General features: G+C 41.0%; 1 protein-coding gene across 7 annotated transcripts in view; it reads left to right on the forward strand.

Moving 5' to 3' along the window:
* The window catches only part of LOC115192557 (DNA-binding protein RFX2), a 66,785-nt gene that overhangs the window by 10,207 nt on the left and 31,980 nt on the right, over positions 1-24,598 (forward strand). For 6 of the 7 annotated variants that reach the window (XM_029751194.1, XM_029751196.1, XM_029751195.1 and 3 more), the window contains exons 2-4: positions 11,518-11,630; positions 18,538-18,627; positions 19,078-19,160. In XM_029751194.1, coding sequence (XP_029607054.1) covers positions 11,526-11,630; positions 18,538-18,627; positions 19,078-19,160 — 278 coding nt within the window. In that variant the 5' untranslated portion in view covers positions 11,518-11,525. Of the gene's footprint in view, positions 1-2,675; positions 3,100-11,517; positions 11,631-18,537; positions 18,628-19,077; positions 19,161-24,598 lie in introns of those variants that run through there. The other variant, XM_029751201.1, reaches the window with a different exon arrangement.

Consider the following 24,598-nt stretch of genomic DNA (forward strand, 5'->3'; position numbering starts at 1 on the left):
ATCTGTGTTATTTCATAGTTTTGATGTCTTCACTATTATTCTACAATGTAAAAAATAAAGTAAAACCCTTGAATGAGTAGGTGTATCCAAACTTTTGACTAGTACTGTAAGTGTCGAGTAGACACGACCAGTGAATTATTCATTTTTAGAAGCGCTGCGCACAGGCATAAAAGTTGGTTTAATTTACTTAAAATGAAAGACTACTGAAGTGAGACTGTCCTTGTGTTTTAAAAATAAAAACATGACCTGTTGCATGGTATCGTCATAGACGGATCATATTTAACCAAAACAATCGATGACTAAGAACATGAAGTGGGTTAAGGCTCATTGGGCTTAGCTTTAGTCCAAACCAGGGTTTCTGTTTTGGCACTGGTCAACGTGACCGGCAAGATTTTAATTTAACGGACATTTGAGAAATGTACCAGACATCTATATGAATTGGGTGTGTAACATTGGGTGTGTAATGCATTAGGGCGTCCACCCACGGTGCTCAAAATCACATTTAGAGTATTGTAATTAATCTTAATCCTTAAGAGTCTATTGACGCACCCATGCATCAACCTAATGAACATAATACAAAACATCCACATAAAAATCTGTCAATTTAAGCTAGAGATATATTTTTTTTGCATGGGCTGCGTCTCAGTCCCCCGCATCCGCCTATGTTACTCTTCAACATCTCCGATGGAAAGTTTGTCACACCAGGAGACATCCCGAAAATCGGTCTTCTCACAAAAATGTCTGTAGCGTCTGAATGGTTTGGCCTACTAACTATTATGACCACTCTATGGAAATGTGAGACTCACAAACACGATGGTGTGCTCTACGACCCCCACTAGTGTCACGGGACTCATCTGAAGGTAACCCATACAAATTAATGGAAGTATGGAGGTAGTTTTGTGCCAACAAAAATAAGGGGTTAAATATGTGTCCAAAAATATTTGCTGAGCTTGCTTATATCTCCTAGATATAAGAGACACTTTAAAACCTTATTCTATATTTTTTTACTTTCTTTCTTGCCATTTATTAATGTGTTATTCAATGTGTTTCTATAGTAGTAAAGGGGCAAATTCTATATTTTACCAAATAATATTTTGTGTATATAATTCTATACCTAAAGGGGTCCTAAAATTTAAAATTGAATAGCTTAAATGGTCCATGATATAACCATCTTTAACCTCTCTGGGCCAGCGTCCCACCTACTCAACAGCCAGTGTAATCCCGTGGCGCGATATTCAAATACCTTAGAAATGCTATTACTTCAATTTCTCAAACATATGACTATTTTACACCATTTTAAAGACAAGACTCTCATTAATCTAACCACACTGTCCGATTTCAAAAAGGCTTTACAACGAAAGCAAAACATTAGATTATGTCAGCAGAGTACCCAGCCAGAAATAATCAGACACCCATTTTTGAAGCTAGCATATAATGTCACATAAACCCAAACCACAGCTAAATGCAGCACTAACCTTTGATGATCTTCATCAGATGACAATCCTAGGACATTATGTTATACAATACATGCATGTTTTGTTCAATCAAGTTCATATTTATATCAAAAAACAGCTTTTTACATTAGCATGTGACTAGCATGTGACTAGCATTCCCACCGAACACTTCCGGTGAATTTACTAAATTACTCACGATAAACGTTCACAAAAAACATAACAATTATTTTAAGAATTATAGATACAGAACTCCTTTATGCACTCGCTATGTCCGATTTTAAAATAGCTTTTCGGTGAAAGCACATTTTGCAATATTCTGAGTAGATAGCCCGGCCATCACAGGCTAGCTATTTTGACACCCACCAAGTGTGGTACTCACCAAACTCCGATTTACTATTAGAAAAGTTTGATTACCTTTGCTGTTCTTCGTCAGAATGCACTCCCAGGACTTCTACTTCAATAACAAATGTTGGTTTGTTTCCAAATAATCCATAGTTATATCCAAATAGCGGTGTTTTGTTCGTGCGTTCAAGACACTATCCGAAGGGTAAAGAAGGGTGACGCGCCCGACGCGTTTCGTGACAAAAAATGTCAAAATATTCCATTACCGTACTTCGAAGTATGTCAACCGCTGTTTAAAATCAATTTTTATGCTATTTTTCTCGTAAAAAAGCGATAATATTCCGACCGGGAGTCGTTGTTTTCGTTCAAAGAGAGAGAAAGTTAACATGGTGTCGGCTCGTGCACGCGCCTCCAGTCTCATTGTCCTCAGGTCGACCACTTACCAAATGCGCTAATGTTTTTCAGCCATGGCCTGCAAAGCCACCATTCATCGTTCTGGCGCCTTCTGAGAGCCTATGGGAGCGTTAGAAAATGTCACGTTATGCCAGAGATCCCCTGTCTTGGTTAGAGATGATCAAGAAGGCCAAGAAATAGTCAGAGAGAGCGCTTCCTGTCTGGAATCTTCTCATGTTTTGGCCTGCCAAATTAGTTCTGTTATACTCACAGACACCATTCAAACAGTTTTTGAAACTTTAGGGTGTTTTCTATCCAAATCAAACAATTATGCATATTCTAGTTACTGGGCAGGAGTAGTAACCAGATTAAATCGGGTACGTTTTTTATCCGGCTGTGCAAATACTGCCCCCTATCCCCAACAGGTTAAACAATTCCATATGTTAGCTTAGTAGAAGATAGTTAAAAAAATCTACCAGCCACTCAGATTTTTTTATCAGCGAAAATATTTTTGGGATGCTAATATTTCATTTTGGGTGGCCTAATATCACAGATGAGACAAAAATGTGCACCTTCCCCTTTAAGGGTGGGAGGTTGCTGTGGAAGCACAATTCGAGTCATGTTTGTGGCTGTGAGATTGAGTCTGCCTAGTGGAAGTTGTCTTCTTTTTCCTAGCAGTTGAAACTCAAACCTAGAAAAACAACCTTGTGTTAAAACACAAAGGGAAAGCTGCCCAGCAAGTGTAGTAAAAAATTTGAGAAAGATTTCTAACAGAAAGCACACGTAATGCAGAGAACATTTTGCATGACAGAGTAGCTTTAGGAGTTTACTTTGCCACGGGCTTTGAATCTTGCTGTGTATAATTATTTTAACATGATGTTCCGACATCCTCTGCTTTGACACTCAGATGGTATGTATTTTCTGGAATGCTTGAAAAGAGTGTGTCTACAGTGCATACTTCACCCATTCCCAGTAGAGTCAAACTATGTAGGTCTAGACAATGTCTTGATATTTTGTAAAATATTCAACATTGTCAAACTCTATATAATATAGGCAACATGGGGAGCTACAAAGCAGTTTATTTCTTTTAATGTTTGCATTATAAGTTAATTATTATAGGAATGCCTTAGGTTGTGGTTTCATTTGTCTGTTCTGATAAAAGCACCAAGTCCATGGTGCCATGCAAGGATTTTATGGGAAATTCTAAATGATTAGAATCAGTATTTCTTGCGGACATTGACTTGGTAAATATACATTGAGCATCATTTAGTGATGTTTCAATTTGCTTTTGTCTAGGCTGTATCGCCACCTTCAGATGTGATCGATGTGAAACATAAAACCGTCTCCATGCTAGCTGCCACGTTGGAACAGTTTAGTTGCATTTCACAAACAGTTTTTCTATCTCTATGGGCAACAAGGTGGCATGACAACAAAGACTGATGTTCCCTCCTCCACTCTGTCATCACCCCCGCTGGAAAAACAGGAGATAAATGATAATTAAAGAGAGACAACCACATGCAACAGATTAACTTCAGGACACTTAATTCATCCCTGCCCATCTGCTTTGTTTTCCAGCAGGGTGACTGCTCCTCACAACTGTACTTTCTTATTCTCTAACACAGTGTTATTCATCTTAGGAGTGGATGTAGAATGGGGATGGGAGGTGGTGGAGGAAATCTGCAAAGGGTTATAGAGGTGGGGGTGGGGGAGGTGTATGGGTTAACACAGTCTCCTTGGCAACCGTTTGATAATTCTCCGGCTGTCAGGCCTGCGCTCCACATGGTAACGGATGGCATCTCTGTGTCGACGGGCTGTGACCAGAGGTGGAATCGGGGAGAGAGTGGATCCAGGATCAGTGGCTGGTTTAGCGGCCCCTTGAATGGCACCTCTCATCTAATAGCTGGCCACATCCCCTCCTCTCCCTCCAGCGTCGCCATCTGCAGATCCCAAGAGCTGCTTTGATTGGATTAGCCATGAATTCACGAGACAGGCTTGAAGAACAGCCTCTATCGTGGAAATCTCTTATCATATCTTAATTAGCTTTTTGTGAGTGCATATCTGTGCTATCGTTATGTTTTTTTTATAGAATCAAGAAGAAGCCAACCTGGGTTTCTTACAATGGGGATGGCTATTAGATTGGTTACCCAATATAGATTACATTGATTTAACTATTTTCAGAGTAGAAAGTCTTATGGAAAGCATGTGGCTTCTCTTTTGAAGTACATTTATCTGTTATATAACTGAAGGAATAGGCTAGGAATTGGATGTGGGGGCAGGATATGGTGAACAAAGAAGTGGTGCACAAATGTCCCCCATAGACAGGAGTTTAATGACAAGTGTCCATGCTTTATTGCCTGGTTGTTTCAACTTCCGATGTGCAGTAAAAGTCCCTTGAGTCGGACTAGTCTGTTGCAGTGCTCTCCTCAAAGTGCTTATGTCTCCTTCCTGCTGCATGGATTATACATGTTGGAAAAGTAATCTGTGCTTGATTTTCAAAGTAATTGTTGTTTTTGGAATGGGGAGGTGTAAGCCAAGCTTCGAGGATTGGCTGTTCCCTTTCTGATGATTTAAACATTCCTCCTTCATTTGACCACTGAGTGCATAAAAGAGAGAGAACAGTTGAAACCAGCATGGCGTTTTTAACATTTTTATATAATCTTTCTTCTCCATGGCACAGGAATGAGTCTGCCCTCTGTCTCCACCCCGGTGTCTGAAATTAATAGCTTACGTATTTATTGTTGTAAGTTTCTGCTTAGTGTGAGATAGAGGGATCAGTTGGGGGGATGGCATTGTTTGGTTTGGGAAGTATTCTGTTGGTTGCATAGCAACAGGCCCCTGGAAACGGGAGTGGACGGTGTTGCCACTAGCAACCGTTGTTGCTCTGCAAACAATGTGGGCCAGTGCAAACAAGAGCCAAGACTGTGGGCTCCTGTTTTTAATTGAACATCTGTATGTGTTTTTCTCTGATTGAGCGCTGTTTAAGTTAGATTTGTCAGTGACAGATGTTTAAATCTTGTCCAGATTTTCATACCAAATAGCAGGTATAAGTTTATAGTACTGCACGCTTACCTTTGAAGAGGTCTACCAAATTCACATAGAAATGTGTGTTATAGAACTGTCATTCTCATCGAAAGCAAGTCTAAGAAGCGGTAGATCTGTTCTATGTGCACTATTTCTATGGTTCCGTTCTTATGTTTAGTTTTTGTGTTTTTTACTTTCGGTTTTGTACACCAGCTGAAAATACAATATTTTTGGTTTAGACGGTACAATGATTCTCTACACTATAATTGCTTGTTTTGTCACATAAACTGAAATTAAGCAAACTATTTGAATTTTAGTAACCAGAAAATGGCGGAGTGATTTCTGCATAGGGTATCTTTAACAGAGGGAAATTGGTTCGCTCACACAATTGTCTAAGTTGCTAATTTGTGAGTTGCTTGAGTGAAGACGGGATAATGTTTTCAAGGTTTGTGTGTGAAGTTGTGTCAGGGTTGTGAGAGAAAGTCTATGTTAAAAAGTGCAGCCCATTCACAGTTGGGTTCTGCAGTGGTTTGCCGGGGCTCCCGCAGTGTTTCTGCCGCTCATAGCAGTCGATGGGGAATTTGTGTGGCTTTTAACCCTCACGGGGGGGCTCAACTCAATGTGGCTGGGCGAGAAAGCCATCTAACCAGCCTGCCTGCCTGCACTCCCTCCCTCCTCTAGTCCAGCGCATGGCGTACTTCCAAAGCACCCACTTAATTGAGCTTTAAGCATGAAAACTTAAAAGGACAAAGCCTAGGTTTATGAGTCCCTGCACCACCCCACTCCACTGCTCCCTCTCCCCCCTTCAGTGCATAATAACCACGCTAAGGAAAGAAGTCCAAAGATAACTGCAGGGATTGTTATCAGTGTATTTATAACTCAACTGACACCCCATGGACAAATTCCTTCCTTTTGAAACATCTGGCCGCTGGAGCTTTAAATAAATTAAAAAAATCATTTTTAAAGATGCAGTCCGGGATCTTAAACACTTAAAAATTCTTAACATATCATACACATTTTACAAAAAAATTATAAAATGTAATACTTTTTTTTGTAGGATGTAGCATATCATACAAAATGGATGACTTTGTATACAATTGTGCACAATTTTTCGGAGACCTGTTTTGGCTCATGAGCACTACTTTTAAAACAAATGGCTGAATTTATACAAAAGCTCAGGACCATCACTTTAACTTCTTTCAGAAAATGCTAAATGAGTACTGCGATTATTTGCTTTTGTATTACAAGTTTGCCACAAGGAATAATGCAAGGAATAGACAAATAATGGAGGATTGTATGTCTATATTCTACTCTGGACCCTTACAGACTGGTGCTAATTTTGCCTCCTGTCTGACAAATACATATGAGAGGGACTAGAGGTGGCTGAAAGTGACAGAGGCTGTTTGTGACTGTTTCAAGAGGTTACACAGGGAAGGACTGGACTTGGCAGTGTCCTCAAACAGCTTTATATTGCGTGAGTTCCTATGTGATTAATGCTTAGACAATGATTGACAAATGCCAGCCTAAAGTAACAGAAGAATTTCAACATTATCGACACCACTTGGCTATAAGGCTATTTATTACTTATCTAGACAGGAGTGTCTTTGGAATCCTCCTGTGTGGAAAATGTCAGTGGCACACCAGCGCTGTGGTAATCCATGCCAGGGTTTCTGTTAGGAAAATGTGGTGCCGGACATTTGACCGGTGGCGTTTTAATTTACCAGACATTTGAGAAATTTACCGGACCCATATGCATTGGGTGCGTAACCTGATTAGGGCGTCCACCCACGGTGCTCAGAATGACAGAAATCACATTTAGATTATGGTAATTCACGTTAACAGAACATGCAAGTTGAGGATGCAACAACGATTACCCAATTCTGTCGCACACTTTGAAGATGTTAGAATAACTGTCCACATTTACTTTTCCTCAGCTAACGAGTAAGGAACAGCAAAATCACTAGCCTATGCCTATCTACTATCCCCCATAGTAGAAAGTGTAGCTATTCTATTGGTCAGCCTGTTGAGAAAGAAATAGCTTATTCCATGCAGACTAGACTCTGAGACCGTTGTGGGACAATAGATCCCATATTCCTACAACAAGTAGGCCTAGGCTGCATTATTATTATTTTTCAAAGCAATGTGTCTGATGCAACAGACCAGAACTTTTAGCTTAAAATGTTGAACTATTATTTCTTCGCATTATAAGTGCGCAGCAATACGCACAAGGCAGTAGGCTACGTGTGAATGTTCCATTATATGTTCCACATATCCATTAGAAATGTAGGAGGGGAGATCTAATATGCAATAACTAGCTTGGGTTGCTAATATGGTTAGTATTGGCTACTGGGCAATGAAAGAAAGTTTATGTAAAATAATTGCTTCCACGGACATGGTCGGATTTTGGTTAAGCTATTTTGAAGCCATGTTAGACATGCCTCATAATATGTAGTAAAATGTTCAGGTTTCAAACAGTTAAGTATATGTTTTCAAAATGCATACTTCTTCCAGCTCATTGCAAAGTGGCATGTGATGTGCTGATGAAGCCTGCCTTCCGTTGCCTATGCATTTGCTGTTTGAGATGCTGTAGCAGTTAAGACATCAAAACTATGAAATAACACATATGGAATCATGTAGTAACCAAAAAAGTGTTATAACAAATCAAAATATATTATATATTTTAGATTCTTCAAAGTAGCCACCCTTTGCCTTGATGACAGCTTTGCACACTCTTGGCATTCTCTCAACCAGCTTCATGAGGAATGCTTTTCCAACAGTCTTGAAAGAGTTCCCACATATGCCGAGCTCTTGTTGGCTGCTTTTCCTTCACTCTGCAGGTGTGTTTTGGGTCATTGTCCTGTTGAAAAACAAATGATTGTCCCACTAAGCGTAAACCAGATGGGATGGTGTATCTCTGCAGAATGCTGTGGTAGCCATGCTGGTTAAGTGTGCCTTGAATTCTAAATAAATCACTGACTGTGTCACCAGCAAAGCACCCCCACACCATCACACCTCCTCCATGGTTCACAGTGGGAACCACACATGCGGAGATCATCCGTTCACCTACTCTGCATCTCACAAAGACACAGCGGTTGGAACCAAAAGTCAAATTTGTACACATCAGACCAATGGACAGATTTCCACCAGTCTAATGTCCATTGCTCGTGTTTTTTGCTGTGCAAAGCTGTCAAGGCAAAGGGTGGCTACTTTGAAGAATCTCAAATATAAAATATATTTTGATTTGTTTAACACTTTTTTGGTTACTACATAATTCCATATGTGTTATTTCATTGTTTTGATGTCTTCACTATTATTCTACAATATAGAATATAGTAAAAAATAAAGAAAAACCCTTTAAAGAGTAGGTGTGTCCAAACTTCTGACTGGTACTGTACATAGGCTAAAAAACATTAATTCGCAATGGGATTTTTTGTTCTTCTCCCGGACAATTGGCCTGCACCATTTTTATATATCGGCTTTTCAAAAAAAAAAAAAGATCAGGCAAGGCTTTTACCTGCTAATGGAAATCCTGGTTCATGTCCATTGTTGTGAAAAATAGTACTTCACAATCATGTTTCACAATTTCCTTTAATAAGCCTAGTTATGGTGTTGCTCACAACTAATTGTCCTCATGCCCTAATAGTTAATATTTTATTATTTGTCATCTGTCTTTAATTTAGTGTGTAGCTCTGAAGAAATTTGACACCAGAATCTAAGCAATCACAATGCATTTTACATTCATTCACTCACTCTCTAACTCTACTCTCTGTGTCAAAACAGATTTGAAAAAATACTGAAATTTAAAGTGCTGGGGGTGTTTGAGCAGAGCTGAACAGCACCTGTTGCCCACCCACTAGCTTGACTCTAATGATTAATGACTGTCTAATCAAACAGTATTAAAAGCAGCCTGTTAATGGACACTAAGCTATTCGTGCTTCAGGCAGTGTAGTACTGATCTAACAGGCAGCAAGCAAGCAGTGTTACTGTTTACATATCTGCTTTGATTATGGTAGATGTGATAAAGCTTTGTGTATTATTATCCTGTGTAATGATGTGGCTTTTATAGCAGTAATTGTGTGTATATATAGGGAGTGGTTATCAGTCAGTAAATTATTTCCTTGTTGAGCCCGTGTCTGGTATGGTGGCCTTGTTTAAAAGGGAAATCTGCAGTTCAAACAACAACAACGGGGCACCCTGACACTGTTTTGGTAAAAAGTTGAGCAATGGGGCTAGATAAATCTATCATCATCTGCACATCGATCACTCCAGTGTTAGTACTGAATTGTAATTATTTCGCCTCTATGGCCATATTTATTGCCTTACCTCCCTACTCTTCCACATTTACACACACTGTACATATTTTTTTGTATTGTGTTATTGACTGTACGTTTGTTTATGTGTAACTCTGTTGTTTTTGTCACACTGCTTTGCTTTATCTTGGCCAGGTCGCAGTTGTAAATGAGAACTTGTTCTCAACTAGCCTACCTGGTGGAATAAAGGTGAAATAAAAAATAAATAGTGTAACCACTCTCAAATTCATAGGCAGGGCTATGGATGCAAGGACTGCTCACCCATGAGATCCAAATGATAGTTTTAACCACGTTTTAAAGCTACACAGTATTTGTTTACATTTACACTGTTTACAAACAATGGAATTAAAACACAATTATATTTTGGTTCTGATGGAGTACGACAGATGAACTAAGCTCATGAGGCATTTATATATTTTATTATTCAAGAATCAATAAGTATATATCATTAATTTAGAAGTCCACAAATGGATGTAGCAATCGCATATTGCCCCTTTATAGCTGCTCCTCCTGGACACTGATTGAGGATGAATAAGTAACGGAAGTTGCTTGTCCATGTCTGCTGACTGATTAGGCCTCATTTGTTTAGCTGCTGATCTGCTAGAGATGTGCTGCCTCCTCCCTCCCCCTGCAAAGACACCCAACCCCCTTCTCTCTCTCCCCTTTCCTTCCCCTCCCCCCTTGCTCTGTGGCCACACTCGAAAATTTCTGTGCATGAGCTTTAAAAAGAAAAGAGAAAGGAGGGAGCAGCAGGGAGGGAGAAGAGTGGGGCAAGGGTTGGGGGTGGTCGTCATGGATTCCTCACCATAGCAACTGGCAAACGTTTACAAAGCATTAAAGAATTTCCTCATATCAGCTGGATTATTGGAGCCCCAGAGAACGGCTCTCATTTGAAACAAATGCTGGATATCATCAGGACCCTGGCTGGGCTAGGAGCCCCACTGGCATTTCCTTTTTTTCTTTCTTCCTATTTTGGAGAAGCTGTGGATGTCTTTTTTTTTCTTCCCTATCCCCCTTGCAGTTCCATTCTTCCCTACAACCCCTCCCTATCTTTCTCTCTATGAAAGAGAGAGCCTTTGTGTCACTCCATTTTTAGCTCTCCTCACTCCCTTTTGCCATGCGGTGCACATTTTCACCCAATGCTAGTCAGAGTTTGGGGTACCAGTAAGGGCCTCCTGAGTCCTGACAATACTCACAACAATGGTTTTCACCACAACTTTTACACCTGCTTCCTTCCTAGCAGCTGGACTAATACTAAGTAGCAGTTTGCTGCTGGCTTTACCAGTGTTGTTAAAGGCCAGAGAGGAGGTGACTCAGTAGGGCCTGGTGCCTGGACCTCCACCTAGGCAATATGAAAGCAATGGCCACTCTCTGTGGCATGCTGTGAAAAGCCCATTTGTTTGGTATGGCAGTACATGTGCAGGCCTGGCTCTGAGTAGGGATGCATTCTGACTGTTCTGTCTTGTCTAGCAGGGCTGCGCGTGTTGACTCTTGTCTTGTATGTCCTTGCTCTCAATCCCAAGTGGCGCAGTGGTTTAAGGCACTGCATTTTTTTTAATTGTTTTTTTATTTAACTAGGCAAGTCAGTTAAGAACAAATTCTTATTTACAATGACGGGCTACTGGTGAACAGTGGGTTAACTGCCTTGTTCAGGGGCGGAAAGACAGATTTTTACTTTGTCAGCTCGGGGATTCAATCCAGCAACCTTTCGGTTACTGGCCCAACGCTCTAACCACTAGGCTACCTGCCGCATCTCAGTGCTAGAGGTGTCACTACAGACCCTGGTTCGATTCCAGGCTGTATCACAACCGGCTGTGATTGGGAGTCCCATAGAGCAGCGCAGCGTTGTCCGGGTTAGGGTTTAGCCGGGGTAGGCTGTCATTGTAAATAAGAATTTGTTCTTAACTGACTTGCCTAGTTAAATGAAGGCAAACAAAAATACAAATTATAATAATCCCACTCCTCTCTCCTCCCCTCATCCCGCTCTCCCCTGTAAGGTCCCAGCATGCAGAGTTCAGATGGAGGGTCCGAATCGCCGTCCAGTGTGACGCTGCGTACGTCCACCTCCACCCAGGCCCCCGTGGTACAGCCCGTACCAGCCTCACAACAGGTACACTACTACAAAACCAGGCTGCACTCCCTCGCATGCAGCGCAGTGGTCTCTCTCACTCAACCACAACACTCTTCCTCACAGCACTCTTCCCCCACTACCAGCAACACTTCACATCATGGTCTCTCTCAAACACAGAACTCTACATCAGAGTACTCTCTCACAAACATGATATTTTCCCCATGGGAGCCAAACCCCTCTCACACCATGCACTGGGGAAGAGCAGCAGAATTCTCAAAAACCTGTTGATTTCATTAATAATTTATCATGACAGATACCATATTTATTACACTTCAGAGCAATCCTTTAATGTGAATGTATTTCCTGTATATTAACTTTTATGGATGAAATCCCGTTAACGGGATCGATATGACAACAGCCAGTGAAAGTGCAGAGCGCCAAATTCAAAACAGCAAAAATCTCATAATTAAAATTCCTCAAACATACAAGTATTATACACCATTTTAAAGATAAGATTCTCATTAATCCAACCACAGTGTCCGATTTCAAAAAGGCTTTACAGCGAAAGCACACCAAACAATTATGTTAGGTGAGCAACTAGTCACAAAAAAACATACAGCCATTTTCCAACCAAAGAGAGGAGTCACAAAAAGCAGAAATAGAGATAAAATTAATCACTAACCTTTGATGATCTTCATCAGATGACACTCATAGGACTTCATGTTACACAATACATGTATATTTTGTTCGATAAAGTTCATATTTATATCCAAAAATCTCAGTTTACATTGGCGTGTTATGTTCAGTAATGTTTTGCCTCCAAAACGTCCGGTGATTTTGCAGAGAGCCACATCAATTTACAGAAATACTCATTATAAATGTTGATGAAAATACAAGTGTTATGCATGGAACTTTAGATAAACTTCTCCTTAATGCAACCGCTGTGTCAGATTTCAAGAAAGCTTTATGGCGAAAGCAAACTTTGCAATAATCCGAGTACAGCGCTCAGACATCAAAACAAGCCATACAGATACCTGCCATTTTGGAGTCAAGAGAAGTCACAAATAACATTATAAATATTCACTTACCTTTGATGATCTTCATCAGAATGCACTCCCAGGCATCCCAGTTCCACAGTACATTTTTGTTTTGTTCGATAAAGTCCATCCTTTATGTCCAAATACCTCCTTTTTGTTTGCGCGTTCAGTCGAGTAATCCCAAATGCACTGTGCTTGCACAGTAAGTTCAGACAAAGTCAAAAAAGTTATATTACAGTTCGTAGAAACATGTCAAACGATGTATAGAATCAATCTTTAGGATGTTTTTATCATAAATCTTCCATAATATTCCAACCGGACGATTCCTTTGTCTTCAGAAATGAAAAGGAACACACCTAACTCTCACGGGAGCGCACGCGATTGAGCTCATGTCATTTTCTCAGTCATCTGACTCCATATGCTCTTATTCTCTCCCCATTCACAGTAGAAGCATGAAACAACGTTCTAAAGACTGTTGACATCTAGTGGAAGCCTTAGGAAGTGCAAAATGACCCCACAGACACTGTATACTGGATAGGCAATCACTTGAAAAACTACAAACCTCAGATTTCCACACTTCCTGGTTGGATATTTTCTCAGGTTTTTGCCTGCCATATGAGTTCCGTTATACTCAGACATCATTCAAACAGTTTTAGAAACTTCAGAGTGTTTTCTATCCAAATCTACTAATAATATGCATATCTTAGCTTCTGGGCCTAAGTAGCAGGCAGTTTACTCTGGGCACCTTCTTCATCCAAGCTACTCAATACTGCCACCCATCCATAAGAAGTTAAGCACCACATACAGTGCCTACAGAAAGTATTCACATTTTGTTGTTACATCCTGATGTTAAAATGTATTAAATTGAGATTTTGGGTCACTGATCTACACACACACAACACCCCATAATGCCAAAGTGGAATGTTGTTTGTAGAAACTTTTCAAAACGATACAAAATGAAAAGCTGAAATGTCTTGAGTTAATAAGTATTCAACTCCTTTGTTATGGCATGCCTAAATAAGTTCAGAAGTAAAAATGTGTTTAACAAATCGCATACTAAGTTGCATTGCCTTGTTCTGTGTTCAATAATAGTGGTTAACATTGTTTTTTAATCATGTAGAGTAGTGAATTTCAAGCACAGATTCAACCACAAAGACCAGGGAGGTTTTTCAATGCCTTGCAAAGGAGGGCACCCAGCGATTTAATAAGGAGAAAAAAAAGCAGACGCTGAATATCCCTTTGAGTATGGTAAGTAGGCTTTGGATGGTGTATCAATACACCCAGTCACCACAAAGATACAAGCGTCCTTCCTAACTCAGTTGCTGGAGAGGAAGGAAACTGCTCAGGGATTTTTACCAGGAGGCCAATGGTGATGTTAAAACAGTTGCAGAGTTTAACGGATGTGATATGTGAACTGAGGATTGGTCAACAACATTGTAGTTACTCCACAATACTAACCTAAATGACAGAGTGAAAAGAAGGAAGCCTGTACAGAATAAAAAATATTCCAAAACATGCATCCGGTTTGCTTCAAGGCACTTAATACTGCAAAAAATGTGGCAAAGAAATTAGCTTTTTGTCCTGAATACAAAGCGTTATGTTTGGGGCAAATTTTAAAGCATGGTGGTGGCTGCATCATGTTATGGGTATGCTTGTCATTGGCAAGGACTAGGGAGTTTTTTGTTGTTGATAAAAAAAAACAGAATACAGCTAAGCACAGGCAAAATCCTAGAGGAAAACCGGGTTCAGTCATCTTTCCAACAGACACTGGGAGACGAATTCAACTTTCAGCAGGACAATAACCTAAAACACAAGGCCAAATCTACACTGGAGTTGAATAATTGTTTTAAGACTAATGGGTAAATATTGTACAATCCAGGTATGCAAAGCTTTTAGAGACTTACCCAATAAGTCTCACAGCTGTAATCGTTGCCAAAAGTGTTTCTAACATGTATTGGCTCAGGGGTATGAATACTTATCTAATCAGGATATATTAGTGTTTTATTTTTCATTAATTTGAGTAAATATTATAATTTTTTTCCCACTTTGACAGAGTATTTTGTGTAGGTCATTGACCAAAAATGACAATTAAATCAATTTTAATCCCACTTCTTTGTAACACAACAAAATGTGGAAAAAGTCAAGAGGTGTCTTTTCTTTAGAATAATTTTAGACAGTAGGGTGTGTGTCTCTGTTTTTAAAAAGGAATGCTTCTTCAAATTGTCCCAAATACAGGTTTGCATAGTTGGGGGGGAAAAGGGGAGCCCATGGCTACATCCCGAATTTGAAGGAAAAAGTCTGACTCAAAGACAAAGTAGTTATGGGATAATGCCAGTTCAGTAAGTTGTAAGATGGAATCATTGGATGGAGCAAGGGTAGTCTCTCTGCTGAAGGAAGTGTTGTAGCGCCTGCAAACCTCCAGTGTGTGGGATGTTAGTGTACAAGCTCTCCACATCAAAAGTGGTCAGCAGGGTGCCCTCTGGTATCCTTCCTAAGCCCTCTCAATGAGATCATGTGACTAGTATCTTTGACATAAAATGGGAGATTCTCAACTATCGGTTTAATGTGGTAATCCACAAATGTAGAAATGTTGGATGTTAGAGTCGATTGCTGCTACAATGGGTCTACCTGGTGGAGGAGACACTTGTTTGTGTAATTTAGCGACTGTGTAGAAAGTTGGTATCTTGGGAAATTTCACACATATAAATTCAACTGCTTTTTTAGTGATTTGTCCTGATTCCAAACAGCTTTCCACTGTGGATGAGATCTTATGCTGGAATTCCAGGGTAGGGTCACAATTCAGTTTGCGATAGAAGTCACCTTTAAATAGTTGTCGGCGACATTCATTCACATAGTCACATTTGTTTTGTATACAAATTCCTCCTCCTTTCACATTTGTTTATAATAATCGAAGGATCTGACTTTAAGTCCTTAAGAGCCATTCTCTCGTCTCTACTTAGGTTATCATAGGATTTGTGTTTCTGTTTGTCTTTCAGTAAGTCACCTACATAATTTTCAACAATCCAACAGAAGGTTTTTATGGAGGCATTGCGTCTGGGGGGAGGTATAAATTTACTTTTTGTTCCAAATGTAGTTCTCTCAGAGTTCTCAGGTACCTCAGCTGGGTTAATAGCTCCATCTCCTCCTTGACTCACAGTAGGACAGGTAAGTCTATTCATTAGCGTGGTAGACCTATGTATACATCTCACTGAGGATGACATTTCAAGGGGAGTCATGTAAGTTTCACTCTTATCAAAGAACTCACTCAATCTCATATTACGGAAAAACTTGAATAGATCTATCTGGACATCAAAGTCATTAATGTATGCAGTGGGTACAAATGTTAACCCCTTACTGAAAACACTGAGGTAAGCAGATGTCAGCGTCTTACTTGATTAGCTGAAGACATTTAGTGCCTGTTGGACTGGGGGCCCGTCCTGGGTCTCAATTGATAGGTGTTGCGGGGTGGTAGTGGATTTCTTCTTCCCCCGACATATGCGTCGAACCCTCTTACGTGCTGGGGGTGTTGGCCTCGACGGTGTCCCCGCCCTCTGTTGTAGATAAAACGCTCAACGTTGGTAGAGGAGCCAGAGTTAGTCTGTTCTTTGGATAGTCGGTCTGACAGAGGCACTCGGCGTCAGTCATCGGCTTGTCTCTTCCGTTTTTTTGGTTTCTTGGGCTTAGAGTCTCGCCAGAGATATATTAGTCAGATGTTCTTATCTTCCAAATCGCGTTTATACTTCTTAATTTTCCTCTCCTTCAGTTCGGTCGTAATCTTAGTCTGAAGGTCAGCGTTACTCTTAATGAGATCATCCAGTTTAATAGGGTCATTAAGCTCGTCTCGTAGAGCTTGCTGTGAATTTTCAACTGAGGTTGAGATCTCGATAATATCCTTTTTAAGTTGTTCAATGATCAGAGTCATCAGGTCCAATGAACATTTATTTAGTATAGCACACCATCGTTCACAAAACTCTTCAGTGCGTTGGCCAAGTGAAGGCTCTTTTTGCCAACGTAGTCCGCGTGGGATAACTCCATTTCCAACATACTCACTTAAAGTTACGATGTGCAGGTGTTCTAGTTTTCTTGAATGAACAGTCTTGGAATTCTTTACAAAGATTTTCCCAGGTGCCTTCTGGCCGGTCAAATAGAGACTCTGTTACTAAAATGTTGACTCGTTGTTGTTGGCTGTATTCAAAAAGGCTCTGTTGGGTATCGTTTGAATTAGGTTCAGTTCCCATGTTGGCTAGGGAGTTGATTGATTAGGGTGCTGTCAGTGAGAGATGATAGTAGATAAAAAAAACATGAGCAGGCACACACCCAGAATAATAGTGTGTGTGGAGGTGCTGACTAATGGCGAATAAACCATAAACTATCAAAATAAAGGAAGTCGCACACTCCATGTGTAATCTCCCAGCAATTTAATGGGTATTTACCAACGTTTTGGCATCACTGCTTTCTTCAGGGTGATGTCATGAATACTTGAACCAGGTTATGTAGACACACAGTGCAATTAGTGTAACCAATGACAGTAGTGAGGGGTGTGTCATAATGATTAAGTTAATTCAAATGAATTTGTGAAACTGTTAAAAATATTATATAGCATATTAAACATTATGCTGTTGTTATCGTATAGAAACATAATAGAACATAGTACATCATATTAGCATCAACATACATTATTGTATCATTCAATTTCACATAATAATTTTGTATTTCATTTTTGTTACATGTAATCTTTTGGTTCAACCTTATTAATATATAATGAACATCATCAACAGGGGGAACATATTAGGTGTATGCAAATATTGTACAATCCAGGTGTGCAAAGCTTTTAGAGACTTACCCAATAAGACCCACAGCTGTAATCGTTGCCAAAAGTGTTTCTAACATGTATTGGCTCAGGGGTATGAATACTTATCTAATCAAGATATATTAGTGTTTTATTTTTCATTCATTTGAGTTAATATTATAATTTTTCTTCTACTTTGACAGAGTATTTTGTGTAGGTCATTGACCAAAAATGACAATTAAATACATTTTAATCCCACTTCTTTGTAACACAACAAAATGTGGAAAAAGTCAAGAGGTGTGAATACTTTCTGAAGGCACTGTAAATGTATCAACAAGCATTAGCCTACATGTGGATAAAGGAATCATAAATCATTTGATATCATGTTGTTGTGTGTGATCAGGCAGGAGTTTCTGATTAGTGCAAGTAGGACCTATAACCTTGTATTGCCACAGCTGTTCAAAATTCTGGGAAAAGGACATTGGTTGACGAGAGAATCCATAGAAACCAAGCAGTTAAATATCCTTATGTTAATATTTTTGGATAGGGCATCATATTTGCCTTGACAGCTGGCTATGCTTGAGAAAAGACAGTTCTGAATTTAAGGCCTGTACTACACCACCTCTGACACATCTCAGGCTTTTAGAGAAAACAAATGAAATTTATTTTTGTTGTCATGAACACATCTCCCTTAACACTCCCCTAAAGAGGGAAACCAGGAGTAGTCATCTGCGACCGCCAAAGAAAAACGCTGGCCCAAATAAACCTACATTGTAGGTTGCCTGTAATTACTAAAAGCCTAGAATGGACCAACACAAAAATGTGTTGGCTGGTAAGCTGCACTGCTGCTGAATAGCATCGTCTTTCTCACCAGCAATCACTTCATATTTGTGTTGAAGTTGACAGAAGAAAAGCACAAGCCACAATGCACATAAGGAAGGATATTATACCAAAAGTAATGTAGAAAATCCAGTCAAATCCCCTGTTCTGTGATTCTCTGGTGTTCTTTAAGGGCTTAGGGATTGTAGTTTTATTTTTTGTGTGTAAGTAGATATAGTGTGTGCCTGCGTATGGGCATTTTATGTGCTTACCAATAATTGTGTGTTTTCTCTCCCTCCAGAGGGTGCTGGTTCAGGCCACAGGTTCAGCCCAGAAGGGAGCGCAGGTGCAGCAGCTGTCAGTCCCTCGGGTGCAACAGGTCCCTCAGCAGGTACACACTGTCTCCTCATCACCCCTTATTCCTTCTCCCCAGCCCACATGACACTCAGTCAGTCTAGCTTTAGCCATATGCACAGACCATGGCTCCATTCACAGTAGCATCAGACATATAGATACAGATTACATTCTCCACTGTATTGTAAGCTTTCTTGCTTTGGAACGGTATGGGTTTCTAACTGATATAATTGAGATCTAACAGCAATTCTATGTGCTTCAATTGCTCAGCAGGGATTTTATTTTTTCTCAGTTTGCCACTTTGGACTCACTGCCACCTACTGACAGCACTGCATTAAGATATGATTATGGAAGACATGAGTTACATTGATTCATAACAAGCATAGATATCCTATCTAATGTCAAGGAATGAGAAACAGCCTAGAGGTGGATACTCTCTTGATAATAGTGCTCAAAGGTTGATTCATGGGTTTCTCTCTCTCCATAGGTTCAGCAGGTCCAGCATGTTTACCCCTCCCAGGTTCAATATGTAGGAGAGGGGGGAGATGCAGTTTACACTAATGGAACCATGTAAGTACTGCGGTGCTCTTCGTTTAAGGCAAAGGAACGTGTTCCAGGCGCCTTTAAAATGATTCTAAATAGAAAACCATTAAAGCTAATAGACCTGGCCAAGATAAAGCGAAGCAGTTCGACACATACATCAACACAAAGTTACACATGGAATAAACAAACATACAGGCAATAATACAGTAGAAAAAGTATATATACAGTGTGTGCAAATGAGGTAAGATAAGGGAGCTGTAGTTGTCCACATATTCTAAGTCAGAACCGTCCAGAGTAGTGATGCTAGACGGTCGGGCAGGTGCGGGCAGCGATCGGTTGAAGAGCATGCATTTAGTTTTACTTGCATTTAAGAGCAGTTGGAGGCCATGGAAGGAGAGTTGTATGGCATTGAAGCTCGTCTGAATGTTAGTTAACACAGTGTCCAAAGAAGGGCCAGAAGTATACAGAATGGTGTCGTCTGCGTAGATGTGGATCAGAGAATCACCAGCAACAAGAGCGACATCATTGATGTATACAGAGAAGAGAGTCGGCCCGAGAATTGAACCCTGTGGCACCCCCATAGAGACTGGCAGAGGTTCGGACAACAGGCCCTCCGATTTGACACACTGAACTATCAGAGAAGTAGTTGGTGAACCAGGCGAGGCAGTCATTTGAGAAACCAAGGCTGTAGAGTCTGCCGATAAGAACGTGGTGATTGACAGAGTCGAAAGCCTTGGCCAGGTCGAAGAATACGGCTGCACAGTAATGTCTCTTATTGATGGTGGTTATGATATCGTTTAGGACCTTGAGCATGACTGAGGTGCACCCATGACCAGCTCTGAAACCAGATTGCATAGCGGAGAAGGTACGGTGGGATTCAAAATGGTCGGTAATTTGTTTGTTAACTTCTCTTTCGAAGACCTTAGAAAGGCAGGGTAGGATAGATGTAGGTCTGTAGCAGTTTGGGTCTAGAGTGTCTCCCCCTTTGAAGAGGGGGGCGATTGCGGCAGCTTTCCAATCTTTGGGAATCACAGACGATAAGAAAGAGAGGTTGAACAGGCTGTAATAGGGGTTGCAACAATTACGGCAGATAATTTTAGAAAGAGAGGGTCCAGATTGTCTAGCCCGGCTGATTTGTAGGGTTCCAGATCTTTCAGAACATCAGTTATCTGGATTTGGGAGAAGGAGAAATGGGGAGGCTTGGGCGAGTTGCTGTGGGGGGTGCAGGGCAGTTGACCGGGTTAGGGGTAGCCAGGCGGAAAGAATGGCCAGCCGTAGGAAAATGCTTATTGAAATTCTCAATTATAGTGGATTTATCGGTGGTGACAATGTTTCCTAGCCTCAGTGCAATGGGCAGCTGGGAGGAGGTGCTCTTATTCTCCATGGACTTTACAGTGTCCCAGAACTTTTTTGAGTTTGTGCTACAGGATGCACATTTCTGTTTGAAAAAGCTAGCCTTAGCTTTACTAACTGCCTGTGTATATTGGTTCCTAATTTCCCTGAAAAGTTGCATATCACGGGGGCTATTCGATGCTAATGCAGTACGCCACAGGATGTTTTTTTGCTGGTCAAGGGCAGTCAGGTCTGGAGTGAACCAAGGGCTATATCTGATCTTAGTTCAACTTTTTTTGAATGGGGCATGCTTATTTAAAATGATGAGGAAGGCACTTTTAAAGAATAACCAGGCATCCTCTACTGATGGGATGAGGTCAATATCCTTCCAGGAGACCCAATCGACCTGCTCGCTGAAGTGTTTTAGGGAGCGTTTGACTGTGATGAGGGGTGGTCGTTTGACTGCAGACCCATTACGGATGCAGGCAATGAGGCAGTGATCGCTGAGATCTTGGTTGAAAACAGCAGAGGTGTATTTGGAGGGCAAGTTGGTTAGGATGATATCTATGTGGGTGCCCGTGTTTACGGATTTGGGGTTGTACCTGGCAGGTTCATTGATAATTTGTGTGAGATTGAGGGCATCAAACTTAGATTGTAGGATGGCTGGGGTGTTAAGCATGTCCCAGTTTAGGTCACCTAGCAGCACGAGCTCTGAAGATAGATGGGGGGCAATCAATTCACATATGGTGTCCAGGGCACAGCTGAGGGCAGAGGGTGGTCTATAGCAAGCGGCAATGGTGAGAAACTTGTTTCTGGAAAGGTGGATTTTTAAAAGTAGAAGCTCGAATTGTTTGGGTACAGACCTGGATAGAAAGACAGAACTCTGCAGGCTATCTCTGCAGTAGATTGCAACTTCGCCCCCTTTGGCAGTTCTATCTTGTCGGAAAATATTTTAGTTAGGGAAGGAAATTTCAGGGTTTTTGGTGGTCTTCCTAAGCCAGGATTCAGACATGACTAGGACATCCGGGTTGGCAGAGTGTGCTAAAGCAGTGAATAAAACAAACTTAGGGAGGAGGCTTCTAATGTTAACATGCATGAAACCAAGGCTATTACGGTTACAGAAGTCAACAAATGAGAGCACCTGGGGAATAGGAGTGGAGCTAGGCACTGCAGGGCCTGGATTAACCTCTACATCACCATCATATTTGTGTAATTAGGGTTGCAAAGATACCGGTAATTTACCAAAGTTACTGGAATCTTCAGTAATTCTGGTAAGTAAAACCATTTCCTGCAGTCAAATGACCAAATCGCCCTCTAGTGGCTTCATGGGTGGAATGTTATTAATATTTTCATAATTATGAAACATTATTTCAATAAACCTGCCGAAAATCCGGTGTTTCTATGTGAAATAAGTCGATTGAAAAAAGTACAGCAAATTGAGAAATCATATGACTAAACTGAATAAAAAGAAGAAACTATACTATGAAACAAAGAGAAATTATACACTGCTCAAAAAAATAAAGGGAACACTTAAACAACACAATGTAACTCCAAGTCAATCACACTTCTGTGAAATCAAACTGTCCACTTAGGAAGCAACACTGATTGACAATAAATTTCACATGCTGTTGTGCAAATGGAATAGACAACAGGTGGAAAATATAGGCAATTAGCAAGACACCCCCAATAAAGGAGTGGTTCTGCAGGTGGGGACCACAGACCACTTCTCAGTTCCTATGCTTCCTGGCTGATGTTTTGGTCACTTTTGAATGCTGGCGGTGCTTTCACTCTAGTGGTAGCATGAGACGGAGTCTACAACCCACACAAGTGGCTCAGGTAGTGCAGCTCATCCAGGATGGCACATCAATGCGAGCTGTGGCAAGAAGGTTTGCTGTGCCTGTCAGCGTAGTGTCCAGAGCATGGAGGCGCTACCAGGAGACAGGCCAGTACATCAGGAGACGTGGAGGTGGCCGTAGGAGGGCAACAACCCAGCAGCAGGACTGCTACCGCCGCCTTTGTGCAAGGAGGAGCAGGAGAAGCACTGCCAGAGCCCTGCAAAATGACCTCCAGCAGGCCACAAATCTGCATGTGTCTGCTCAAACGGTCAGAAACAGATTCCATGAAGGTGGTATGAGGGCCCGACGTCCACAGGTGGGGGTTGTGCTTACAGCCCAACACCGTGCAGGACGTTTGGCATTTGCCAGAGAACACCAAGATTGGCAAATTCGCCACTGGCGCCCTGTGCTCTTCACAGATGAAAGCAGGTTCACACTGAGCACGTGACAGACGTGACAGAGTCTGGAGACGCCGTGGAGAACGTTCTGCTGCCTGCAACATCCTCCAGCATGACCGGTTTGGCGGTGGGTCAGTCATGGTGTGGGGTGGCATTTCTTTGGGGGACCGCACAGCCCTCCATGTGCTCACCAGAGGTAGCCTGACTGCCATTAGGTACCGAGATGAGATCCTCAGACCCCTTGTGAGACCATATGCTGGTGCGGTTGGCCCTGGGTTCCTCCTAATCTAAGACAATGCTAGACCTCATGTGGCTGGAGTGTGTCATCAGTTCCTGCAAGAGGAAGGCATTGATGCTATGGACTGGCCCGCCCGTTCCCCAGACCTGAATCCAATTGAGCACATCTGGGACATCATGTCTCGCTCCATCCACCAACGCCACGTTGCACCACAGACTGTCCAGGAGTTGGCGGATGATTTAGTCCAGGTCTGGGAGGAGATCCCTCAGGCGACCATCCGCCACCTCATCAGGAGCATGCCCAGGCGTTGTAGGGAGGTCATACAGGCACGTGGAGGCCACACACACTACTGAGCCTCATTTTGACTTGAAAGATTATTTATTTCATTCAGATCTAGGATGTGTTGTTTAAGTGTTCACTTAATTTTTTTGAGCAGTATATATAGAATGATAGTAAAAAGCTTTTGTTAAATTTTGGCCAAAAAGGCAAACTCCACTCCATCGTTCATTGAATCAGATGACTCATCACAAAACCCACTGATATTGCCAACTACTTTAATTATTTTTTGCATTGGCAAGATTAGCAAATTTAGGCATGACATGCCTGCAACAAATGCTTACACTACACATCCAAGTATATCTTGCCAAGGCTAGGACCAAAAGGCTCCTCAACAGCTTCTACCCCCAAGCCATTACTGCTGAACAATTCATAAAAATCGCCACTGGAAAATTTACATTGAATGCACCCATACATACTTCACAAGACATGCTGCCAGAGGTCTCTTCACAATCCCCAAGTCCAGAACAGACTATGGGAGGTGCACAGCATTACATAGAGCTTTGACTACATGGAACTCTATTGCACATCAGGTAACTGACGCAAGCAGTAGTATCAGATTGAAAAAAAACTCCTAAAAATCCACCTTGTCGAACAGCGGGGACTGAAGAGACACAGACACAGGTACAGGCACATGCATACGCACACAAACGCTAGCACTTTACACACATGTAGATTGAAATAACGTTGTATGGTGGTATTTTGTATTGAATAATATATGATGTACTGTTTTTATCTTTTCTAAGTGCCTTAATGTGTTTGGACCCCAGGGAGTGTAATGGGGAGCCCTTATAAATACAAAATGGTTTTGTTTATTTCAGTCTTCTGTGATGTATATAAAGTGTAATATCGGGATGCAAAATCAAAATGTAATACATTTCAGCTCTGTGTAGACATGGTACAGGTTCCTTCTTTTTTTAAGACCATACATGTGTGTGTGAAGTGTGTACTTTTGATTCAAAGTAGATTTGTTTAAGACTACCAAGAAACACTGTGTGTGACCTTGATTTAGCCCACTGCAGTAAAAGGTTAACAGAAAATCTATGGAAATCTATCGTAACTTTGGTCATTTATACTTAAATAACTTTAAAACATTTATGATATCAATGTGTCTATGAGTTTCTAGTAGATATGCCATATGGTTCAAGAGAATCTAATCAACAATGGCATAGTTAATTGAAAATAATGCAACTCTTCCAACGACTGACTTTTTTCATAACCGCCACTAGTTTGACACCAAAACATTGACAACGAATACATATTGACATTGTAAAATAAAAGTAAAAAAAACAATGGTATTCCCTAAGTTGATGGTTTGTATTTAGG

The sequence above is a fragment of the Salmo trutta genome, chromosome 4, assembly GCF_901001165.1.
Source record: "Salmo trutta chromosome 4, fSalTru1.1, whole genome shotgun sequence".
Lineage (NCBI taxonomy): Eukaryota > Metazoa > Chordata > Actinopteri > Salmoniformes > Salmonidae > Salmo > Salmo trutta.